At 45.2% G+C, this 12,028-nt stretch overlaps 1 protein-coding gene across 1 annotated transcript; it reads right to left on the minus strand.

The window, feature by feature from the left end:
* Positions 1–169: 169 nt before the first annotated feature.
* LOC132800200 (uncharacterized) lies at positions 170–7,605 on the minus strand. Its single transcript, XM_060813309.1, has 3 exons — positions 6,429–7,605; positions 1,521–1,581; positions 170–360 (listed from the first exon to the last, which is right to left on the minus strand). Exon 1 carries the CDS (start codon positions 7,603–7,605, stop codon positions 6,682–6,684), a length of 924 nt encoding a protein of 307 aa, XP_060669292.1. The 3' UTR covers positions 170–360; positions 1,521–1,581; positions 6,429–6,681.
* Positions 7,606–12,028: the final 4,423 nt, after the last annotated feature.

Below are 12,028 nucleotides of genomic sequence, written 5' to 3' on the forward strand. Positions count from 1 at the left end.
AAACCCTACCGGACCCTTCTGTGGAAGATCCGGCAGAACCTCCCCTAAGGGATGGACTTACCACAAAATTTCCTGCACTGAAAACACACTTCTATAATTGTTCCCTTATTCCTCCCACAGTACTACGAACTGGTTCCACAAATTTCAGCACTCCAAAATAAAAATACAGTAATCCAGTGCAATACAAATACTTAAGTGTCCCATACAGTATACAGAGCTTTATGAAGTACTACAAAATACAGAATACAGTAAAAGTGAAAGAAATAGTACAACTGCAGTAAAAGAAGAACAAGGTACTGCACGAACAAATACAGCGAGGAAGATCGAGTCCGCTCCGAGTGAACACCGACAACCTGGTACCTAGAGGAACGGAATTTAAGAGTGTGAGATGCTAATCATCTCAGTGAGCGACCCTACTACTCTACACTATCATACCACGGTAATAGGTATATAAATAATAATTATTTGGAAATAATAATGTCTCTCAAAACCCTTACAATTCTCTCAGTTGGAAAGGTTCCCCTTTTAAAACATTTTCACAAAACCCTTTATTCATATTTCCCGAAAACCAAGACATCAATTAAATACCAGAAGCGGTAACAATTATATTTTTAATTCTAATTCAGTTTCCAAACATTTTATTTTTAAAACACAGTTCTGAAAATCATTTGATGCACCCACTATATACCAGTGGCGCCAACAGTACCCAGCGTCCCAAGGTACCGCCAGACAGGAGGTTATAGAAAGAAACCGGCATACGGTCGCGTGGCGTCCCACTGCGCCGCTGCTAACCTGGTGTCCCGGCCAATGGGGGGTGGCCACCCTCTCCGATGGCATCCACAGGACACCCTCATAATATCACCTGCGCGCTACTCACACCCACCTGCGCGCTAATCATATCCGTGTGCACAATATCCATATCACATATATCATATCACATAATCAGAACACCAGTACGTGCACGGTGCATCTAAAAATCATAAAATCCACAATTTAAATTATAAAACAAATTTCACATTTTTCATAAACATAGCGGGCATAATCCATCCGCTTGAACCGGGAAATTCTCCACAATTTCCTTATAATTAATACCATAAATCCCATGATTTTCAAATCCACCAACTCCCAAATCCATCAATTCAAATATCCACATTTTTTCCAAGCATAAATAATTCTCAAAATCTCATAATCAAATCTCATAATATTTCATGGGCATATTTTATAAAAATTGAAATCACCAACATAACCAAATATTTTCCTTGAAATATTTGAAATTCAAATCGTGCCCAATTTACCATTAAAACCACACCAATTTCAAAATCCTCAAAACCATAAAATAATTCCACACGGCATAAATTTGTAGAATTCGCATTTTCTTAAATCCAATAAATTCATAAATAATTCTACAATAAATCCAATAAATATTTGGCACATAGAAATTAAATTCCAAATATTTAATTCACACATAATATATTCATCAATTAAATTCCCCAAAATTAATTTGAAGGTGGGTCACTCACCTTGTGCACGTATCTCAATCAAGATCCTCCGCAGGATCGACTCCGCTACTTGCACGTGCACCTAAAACATCCACAGTACCAAAACCACACATATTAATATTTTATTCGGGTAATCCCCAAATGGGTACCCGAGGAGCGAACACCAAACGATAACTAAAATTTACGAATTATATACCGAATCGAAGCTCGAGTGATGCTAATCACAGATCCGGTCTTAATTTCCGATGATCGTACCCGACGGGGTCGGAATTTTATCGGGAAGCTTTTCGGGTTTCGGCTTTGCAATTCTCCCAAACCGTCGCGAATTGGTGGAAACGGAAGTCGGATTTGGGTTCAGGAGGTCGAACACTGCGGACTGGAGCTGGCCGGAATTTTCGGGGTACTCGCCGGAACAGTAATTTCCGGCGGGCCGCCACGTCACCGGCAACCGTCGCCGGAACAGTAATTTCCGACGGTGGCCGTTTGCTGTGAAATTTTGCAGATTTGTAGATCGTGAGGAGAGCAATCCAACGGGACCGACGGTGAGCAAAACGGAGGTCGGACGGCGGAGAAATCACCGTTTGAAGATTTTCGACCCCTCGCCGGAAAACGCTCCGATCCCGGCGCGTCGGTGGTCCGATGGTCGTGATTTTTGGTGGGTAGGCCGGACTTGAGGAGAGGATCAAGGCTGTCAGGCGCGTGTACTGTTTATCGGCCGGAATAGTGCCGATTCGCGGTGGCCGGCGGTGGAGGGGAAAAATCGCCGCCAAACTTCGGACGTCCGATCCGGGCGCGTCCGGCGGCCGTTCGCCGTGAAATTTGGAGGTTTTGCCGGAAATGAGGTGGGCAAGCTTTCTGTCCGGCGCGTGTACAGTAACTCGGCCGGAACAGTGGCAAAATCCGGTGGCCGGCGGTGGCTCTCTCTCTCTCTCTTTCTCTCTCCTCTCTCTCTTTCTCTCTCTTCTCTCTCTTTCTCTCTCTTCCCCGAGAGTTTTTCAAAATTAAAACCCTGCGTGACACTGTTCATGCCACGTGGACCAATCAGAAACTGACACGTGGCGTTTCACTGTTCACGACCCAAAAACATTAAAATAATACGGTATCCGGTAAACTTCAAACGTCCATAACTTTTTAACCGGATGTCCGATTTAAGCGTGCCGCTAGTCTATGAACTCGTATCGACGAGTACTTTACAACCGTACAAGAGTCAACTCACAATTACATCACAAGAAAAAGTCAACTCCCGGCACCTTTTAGACAGTTTACACTTCAACTTGTTTTGCCCATAACTTTCAAACCGTAGCTCCGTTTTCGACGTGCTACTAGTCTACGAACGCAGGGCGTCATGCACTTCGCCACGGTACCCTGGTCAACTCGAAATTCCCACCGAGTCAAAAAGTCAACTTTTGACCCCTTCGGTCAACGGTCAACGGTCAACATCGGTCAACGTGCACGGATTCCGGTGCGATTCGGGACGGGGTGTTACAGCCTTCCCCCCTTACAAAAATTTCGTCCTCGAAATTTCCGCACGTCACTGGAACAGATACGGGTACTGCTCACGCATCTGTGCTTCGGGTTCCCACGTTGCTTCCTCGACCAAGTGGTTCCGCCATAAGACCTTAACTAGAGGAATAGTCTTGTTGCGTAGCGTGCGTTCCTCGCGATCCAAAATCTGTACTGGCTGCTCCACATACGAAAGATCTTCCCTTATCTCTATATCCGGACTCTCGAGTACGTGCGAAGGGTCTGCAATATACTTCCGTAGCATCGACACATGAAACACGTTGTGTACTCGAGCTAGCTCTTCCGGTAACGCCAACCTATACGCCACCGGGCCAATCCTCTCCGTAACCTCGTAAGGCCCAATATAACGAGGACCCAACTTACCTCGTCGTCCAAAACGTACTACTCCTTTCCATGGAGATAGTTTTAGGAATACCCAATCTCCTACCTCGAATTCCAAATCCTTTCTACGCACATCGGCGTAACTCTTCTGTCTATCTTGGGCAACCTTCAATCGATCCCTAACGATCTTCACCTTGTCCAAGGTCATCCTTAAATACTCAGATCCGACCGCATTAGTTGTTGCAAGGAGCCTCTCTTCTCCTACCTCACTCCAACACAAAGGTGTCCGACACTGCCTCCCATATAAAGCTTCATACGGGGACATTCCAGTACTCGCTTGATAACTGTTGTTGTAGACAAACTCTATCAGTGGCAGTTGTTCATCCCAGCTACCGCTAAATTGCATAATGCAAGACCTTAGCATGTCTTCTAATGTCTGGATTGTGCGCTCTGCTTGTCCATCAGATTGTGGGTGAAAAGCGGTGCTGTAGTTAAGTCTTGCTCCTAGTGCATCAGCCAACTTCCGCCATAGTCGTGAAGTAAAGCGCGGATCTCGATCGGAGACGATGGCTAACGGTACTCCATGAAGACTTACAATGCGTTGCACGAACAACTGGGCTAACTTCTCGGGCGAAAAACGTTCTCGTACCGGTAGGAAGTGTGCCGACTTGGTGAGACGATCAATGATTACCCAAATGCCGTCGTACCTTCTAGGTGTGGAAGGAAGCTTGAATACGAAGTCCATGTTGAGTTCTTCCCACTTCCACACGGGAATCGGTAAAGGTTGGAGTAGTCCCGAAGGCTTCTGTCTTTCTGCTTTCACTTGTTGACAAATCAAACACTTTGATACAAAGTCTGCCACTTCTCTCTTCATACCAATCCACCAATAATACTTAACAAGCGTCCGATACATCTTGGTACTCCCAGGATGCATCGCATACATCGAGCTATGCGCCTCCTCCAAAATCTCCTTCTTGAGTCCTGGGATATCCGGAACGCAAAGTCGTCCTTTATACACGAGGGCTCCATCCCTCCTTATGGAAAATTCCGGATCAAGACCTTCTTGTACCTTGCCCTTAATTGTCCTCAACTTAGGATCTTCCATTTGGGTCTCTACTATACGATCCACCAACACCGGTCGTACCTGGAAGCTAGCCATGAGAACTCCTGAAGGATGCATATGCATTAACACCCCCATCTTCTTCAACTCCACCATGAGAGGTAGTTGGATGACTTGGATGTGAGCAAGGGATCCAGTAGCCTTCCTACTCAAAGCATCTGCCACTACATTCGCCTTACCCGGGTGATAGTCAATCACACAGTCATAATCCTTTAACAACTCCATCCATCGCCTTTGCCTCATATTTAACTCCTTCTGAGTGAAAATATACTTGAGGCTCTTGTGGTCGGTATAGATTTGGCACGTGGCCCCATACAAGTAGTGCCTCCACTTCTTTAGAGCAAAGACTACCGCCGCCAATTCTAAGTCGTGCGTAGGGTAATTCTGTTCGTGCTGCTTCAATTGCCGAGATGCATACGCTACCACCCTTTGATTCTGCATTAGCACGCAACCCAACCCTTGATGGGATGCATCACAATAAACTTCAAAACCTTCATTCCCATCAGGTAAAGTTAAAACAGGTGCGGATGTCAACTTTTGCTTCAACTCCTGAAAACTCTGTTCACACCTGTCCGTCCAACTAAGTTCAACATTCTTTCGGGTCAATCTATGAAGCGGCCCGGCAATCCTTGAAAACCCTTCAATAAAACGACGGTAGTAACCCGCTAATCCAAGAAAACTTCGTACCTCCCTCACAGTGGTAGGGCGCTCCCAACTCAACACTGCCTTTACCTTATCAGGGTCCACATAGATACCTTCTGCCGACACGATATGTCCGAGAAAACCCACTTGATTCAACCAGAATTCACACTTGTCGAATTTAGCATATAGCTGATGCTGCCTTAGAGTTTGGAGCACTCTCTTCAAATGCCTCACGTGCTCTTCTTGGCTCCTTGAATAGATCAGAATGTCATCGATAAATACAATGACAAAATGATCCAAGTACGGACGAAACACCCTATTCATCAAGTCCATGAAAGCTGCTGGGGCATTGGTGAGTCCGAACGACATCACTAGGAATTCATAATGTCCGTACCTCGTCCTAAAGGCAGTCTTAGGAATGTCCGACTCTCGGATCCTTAACTGATGGTATCCCGACCTCAAGTCGATCTTGGAGAACACCTTGGCACCTTGGAGTTGGTCGAATAGATCATCTATCCTTGGCAACGGATAGCGATTAGGAATGGTGACCTTATTAAGTTGTCGGTAGTCTATACACAGCCTTAGACTACCATCCTTTTTCTTTACAAACAAAACTGGGGCTCCCCACGGCGATATACTTGGTCTAATAAACCCCTTATCTACCAAATCTTGCAACTGGACCTTTAGCTCCCTTAACTCCGCTGGAGCCATCCGATACGGTGGTAGAGAAATAGGCACGGTGCCTGGAATCAATTCAATGGGAAAGTCAACTTCCCTTTCCGGAGGCAATCCTGGTAACTCCTCAGGAAACACGTCCGGGAAATCCCTCACAACGGGCATGTCTTCCAACCTGACCCCACTTACTCGGGTATCTATCACATGAGCCAAATACCCCTGGCAACCTTTATTCAGTAGCTTCTTGGCGGTAAGGGTAGATATCAACCTCGGTAAGGGCCTTCCAACTCCTCCACGGAATACTACTTCTGGCAACCCTGGCCTCCTGAATGTAACTTCCTTGCTGAAACAGTCTACAGATGCATGGTTCCTTGCCAACCAATCCATGCCCAAAATTACATCAAGTCCGGACAGATCCAACAGGATCAAGTCCGCCTCCATCACTTGATCTTCGATACAGAAGAAACATTCCTTGATTAACTGGCTAGGCCACAAGGATTCTCCTGCAGGAGTGGCTATCTCTACTAGACATTCTAAAGGAGTAGGGGTCATACCGACCCGAGTGACGAATTCCTTGGAGATAAATGAATGTGTTGCTCCTGGGTCTATAAGTACTAATGCATCATTACCAAATATATTCAACGTACCTGCCACGACGTCCGGTGTAGCTAGGGCCTCCTGCTGGGTCATCGCAAACACTCGACCCTGCCCTGTCTGCTGGGGCCTCCGTCCTCTACCCCTGCTCGGTCCAACAGGCTGTGGGACTGATCCCGATGAACCTCCTACTGCATAACTCCCTCGGGAACTCTGACCCCGCGATCCACTGGCCTGATGTGATGGTGGGCTCGCCCCTAACACTCCCGCCTCTCCATAAGGGCAATTTCTCTTAATATGTCCCGCCTATCCACACTGAAAGCACACACCCTCAAACTGGCAAATCCCATGGTGTGCTCTATTGCAACGTCTGCAGAATGGCTTGGGGCTAAACCCAGAGTGCTGATATGAGCTCGTGCCGCCGCTGATGGAATGGCGCGCTGGTTGGGGCATACGATAGCCGCCTCTCCTCTGAAATCTGCCTCGAGGGCTGAACCCACCACTGTCTGAGCCTGAACTATGACTCTTCTTAGATGCCCCCTGTCGAGGTACCCCGCTGTACGAACCTTCGAACGGTCTGCGCCTCGAGGGTCTGTGTATCTCCGCCTGTCTCTCTAGCTCGAGCGCTGCATCCCTGGCGGACTGATAGGTGGGGTGTACTGACCCAGAAAGGGTGTAGCCGATACTCTCGTTCAACCCGTCTATGAACCTCACCTTCTTCGCGTGATCGTCGGGAATCAAGTGCATGCAGAACTCTGACAGCTCCCGGAACCTCCTCTCGTACTCTGTCACCGTCATGTTTCCCTGGCGCAGTCCCTCGAACTCTCTCCTTCTCGCCTCACGGTAGGCAGGAGGACAGAACTCAGTAGAGAAGGCAATCTTGAACTGGTCCCACGTATGCCTTCTGCGGGTCTTCTCCATTTGCCACCACTTCCGGGGGTCTCCCTCTAACATGAACCCAGAAATCCTCACCATATCCTCATCGGGGCACTGCATCCCCTCTTCCAAGATTTTCTCCATGCTGGATAGCCACTTCAAGGCTGCAGCTGGGCCTTGGCTTCCATCGAACTCCACGGCTCCTAAACGTCGAGCCTGATCCACGGATCGGTTACTAGAGCTTGAACCTCCTAAGGCTCTAGTTAGCTGAGAGACCAGATCTCTAAGGCTTGATCGACTCCCGGAACTCTCAGCCGAGCGTTCCCGAGTTCTACGTGTGTCCCGCCGACTCATCGTAGTCGATTAAACTGAAGAAACAAACAAGAGTTTAGAAACAGGGACACTTAAGCACGATTACAAAAGGAAGGAATTTACGGATGGGCTGTACAGCAATGCACAGTCCCTTAGGATTACAAGAACCTATGCTCTGATACCAACTGTCAGGACCCGTCCAAAGTTCCCCACCGGAACCCTAGACAAGCCCTGATCCCAGGGAAACCCTACCGGACCCTTCTGTGGAAGATCCGGCAGAACCTCCCCTAAGGGATGGACTTACCACAAAATTTCCTGCACTGAAAACACACTTCTATAATTGTTCCCTTATTCCTCCCACAGTACTACGAACTGGTTCCACAAATTTCAGCACTCCAAAATAAAAATACAGTAATCCAGTGCAATACAAATACTTAAGTGTCCCATACAGTATACAGAGCTTTATGAAGTACTACAAAATACAGAATACAGTAAAAGTGAAAGAAATAGTACAACTGCAGTAAAAGAAGAACAAGGTACTGCACGAACAAATACAGCGAGGAAGATCGAGTCCGCTCCGAGTGAACACCGACAACCTGGTACCTAGAGGAACGGAATTTAAGAGTGTGAGATGCTAATCATCTCAGTGAGCGACCCTACTACTCTACACTATCATACCACGGTAATAGGTATATAAATAATAATTATTTGGAAATAATAATGTCTCTCAAAACCCTTACAATTCTCTCAGTTGGAAAGGTTCCCCTTTTAAAACATTTTCACAAAACCCTTTATTCATATTTCCCGAAAACCAAGACATCAATTAAATACCAGAAGCGGTAACAATTATATTTTTAATTCTAATTCAGTTTCCAAACATTTTATTTTTAAAACACAGTTCTGAAAATCATTTGATGCACCCACTATATACCAGTGGCGCCAACAGTACCCAGCGTCCCAAGGTACCGCCAGACAGGAGGTTATAGAAAGAAACCGGCATACGGTCGCGTGGCGTCCCACTGCGCCGCTGCTAACCTGGTGTCCCGGCCAATGGGGGGTGGCCACCCTCTCCGATGGCATCCACAGGACACCCTCATAATATCACCTGCGCGCTACTCACACCCACCTGCGCGCTAATCATATCCGTGTGCACAATATCCATATCACATATATCATATCACATAATCAGAACACCAGTACGTGCACGGTGCATCTAAAAATCATAAAATCCACAATTTAAATTATAAAACAAATTTCACATTTTTCATAAACATAGCGGGCATAATCCATCCGCTTGAACCGGGAAATTCTCCACAATTTCCTTATAATTAATACCATAAATCCCATGATTTTCAAATCCACCAACTCCCAAATCCATCAATTCAAATATCCACATTTTTTCCAAGCATAAATAATTCTCAAAATCTCATAATCAAATCTCATAATATTTCATGGGCATATTTTATAAAAATTGAAATCACCAACATAACCAAATATTTTCCTTGAAATATTTGAAATTCAAATCGTGCCCAATTTACCATTAAAACCACACCAATTTCAAAATCCTCAAAACCATAAAATAATTCCACACGGCATAAATTTGTAGAATTCGCATTTTCTTAAATCCAATAAATTCATAAATAATTCTACAATAAATCCAATAAATATTTGGCACATAGAAATTAAATTCCAAATATTTAATTCACACATAATATATTCATCAATTAAATTCCCCAAAATTAATTTGAAGGTGGGTCACTCACCTTGTGCACGTATCTCAATCAAGATCCTCCGCAGGATCGACTCCGCTACTTGCACGTGCACCTAAAACATCCACAGTACCAAAACCACACATATTAATATTTTATTCGGGTAATCCCCAAATGGGTACCCGAGGAGCGAACACCAAACGATAACTAAAATTTACGAATTATATACCGAATCGAAGCTCGAGTGATGCTAATCACAGATCCGGTCTTAATTTCCGATGATCGTACCCGACGGGGTCGGAATTTTATCGGGAAGCTTTTCGGGTTTCGGCTTTGCAATTCTCCCAAACCGTCGCGAATTGGTGGAAACGGAAGTCGGATTTGGGTTCAGGAGGTCGAACACTGCGGACTGGAGCTGGCCGGAATTTTCGGGGTACTCGCCGGAACAGTAATTTCCGGCGGGCCGCCACGTCACCGGCAACCGTCGCCGGAACAGTAATTTCCGACGGTGGCCGTTTGCTGTGAAATTTTGCAGATTTGTAGATCGTGAGGAGAGCAATCCAACGGGACCGACGGTGAGCAAAACGGAGGTCGGACGGCGGAGAAATCACCGTTTGAAGATTTTCGACCCCTCGCCGGAAAACGCTCCGATCCCGGCGCGTCGGTGGTCCGATGGTCGTGATTTTTGGTGGGTAGGCCGGACTTGAGGAGAGGATCAAGGCTGTCAGGCGCGTGTACTGTTTATCGGCCGGAATAGTGCCGATTCGCGGTGGCCGGCGGTGGAGGGGAAAAATCGCCGCCAAACTTCGGACGTCCGATCCGGGCGCGTCCGGCGGCCGTTCGCCGTGAAATTTGGAGGTTTTGCCGGAAATGAGGTGGGCAAGCTTTCTGTCCGGCGCGTGTACAGTAACTCGGCCGGAACAGTGGCAAAATCCGGTGGCCGGCGGTGGCTCTCTCTCTCTCTCTTTCTCTCTCCTCTCTCTCTTTCTCTCTCTTCTCTCTCTTTCTCTCTCTTCCCCGAGAGTTTTTCAAAATTAAAACCCTGCGTGACACTGTTCATGCCACGTGGACCAATCAGAAACTGACACGTGGCGTTTCACTGTTCACGACCCAAAAACATTAAAATAATACGGTATCCGGTAAACTTCAAACGTCCATAACTTTTTAACCGGATGTCCGATTTAAGCGTGCCGCTAGTCTATGAACTCGTATCGACGAGTACTTTACAACCGTACAAGAGTCAACTCACAATTACATCACAAGAAAAAGTCAACTCCCGGCACCTTTTAGACAGTTTACACTTCAACTTGTTTTGCCCATAACTTTCAAACCGTAGCTCCGTTTTCGACGTGCTACTAGTCTACGAACGCAGGGCGTCATGCACTTCGCCACGGTACCCTGGTCAACTCGAAATTCCCACCGAGTCAAAAAGTCAACTTTTGACCCCTTCGGTCAACGGTCAACGGTCAACATCGGTCAACGTGCACGGATTCCGGTGCGATTCGGGACGGGGTGTTACATGTATGTGTCTTTCATGTACTCTTCAAGGCAATATCTTTCCATAAAACTCCGAGTGATCTTGTATAACTGAGGCTGCCAAATTATTTAATTTATCTGTAAACGAAAATTAGAATGTTATATAAATCTTTCGATATATTAAATTAATGGTATTTGAACCTACAATCTGTAAAAGGTGTACACATTTATTAACACATGTATGTTAAACATGTCCTTTTGTTAAAGTCTTCCAAACTTCCTTAGTTTCATTAAATTTCATTTTCCTTGTCTTTTTTTTCTTTTTCTTTTTTCTTTTTTTTTTCCGAGTTGTCCCATTGAGTTCCCTTGGTTTTGATCAATGTCATTATTTTTTGTGCTCTAATAATTAGCATGTGGTTACAGCTAATTGACTTCATATATTTTATTAAGCCGAGTAATCCATTTTATATTATTTACATACATATTCCTATTTTTCCATTACTATGACAGTACATCTCGTTTATCTGGTCTAAATTCAAAGAAAAAACCCTCCAAAATTGCAGCAAGAAGAGGCTTCTTACTGATAGAAGTTACATATGAAACTAGATTTTCTGTCCCAATTTTCCTGTTTCCTATCATGTCTCACCATTAAAAACAGAACATAATTTAAAATTCCAACTTATTTTCTCATTAGCTCAGGCTTATAACTCCGTTTACTTTTCATTCCACCTTTATCCACGTCACCAACTATAGCAAACTTTTCTCAATTCCTACAGGGGCCCACTGTATTAAAAATGAGAGAAATTTTGCTTTTGGATTTTTCTTTTACACCTAATAAGGTCCTTGCCTCTACTGAGTTTTATAAGTCAAAACCACCATAATCGACTTTTACAATTATACCTACGCCTTGCTTCCTATGTAGCATGTGGGAAAGAACACTCTTTGAGTAATTTTCGTATTCGTAGTGTTGAAGTTCTTAGTGCCTTCAACATTGACATTGATCAAGTTCTTTAAACAACTCCTCATCCACTTCGTGGAAGAACATAGGGATAAAATATTCCCACATTGTTAACCAAAACACCATCATCAAATCCTTCAATGGTCTTGCAAATCCTTGGAATACCCTCATAAAAGGTAGCAGACGGAATTGACGGCGATGATCTGATCTGGATGTTGCCAAATTTGGCTTTGAATTGCATCTGAAACGTCCTCGAGTTGAGCCCCAAACCCACCGATTTCAATTTAAGTCTTTTTATGATCCAATTGTAAGGTGAGGCATT

The sequence above is a fragment of the Ziziphus jujuba genome, chromosome 12 (assembly GCF_031755915.1).
Source record: "Ziziphus jujuba cultivar Dongzao chromosome 12, ASM3175591v1".
Classification (NCBI taxonomy): Eukaryota; Viridiplantae; Streptophyta; class Magnoliopsida; order Rosales; family Rhamnaceae; genus Ziziphus; species Ziziphus jujuba.

What these genes read in the sequence shown, in the direction of transcription:
- LOC132800200 (XM_060813309.1), bottom strand. Translation starts at nt 7,605, where the DNA reads ATGAGTCGGCGGGACACACGTAGAACTCGGGAACGCTCGGCTGAGAGT.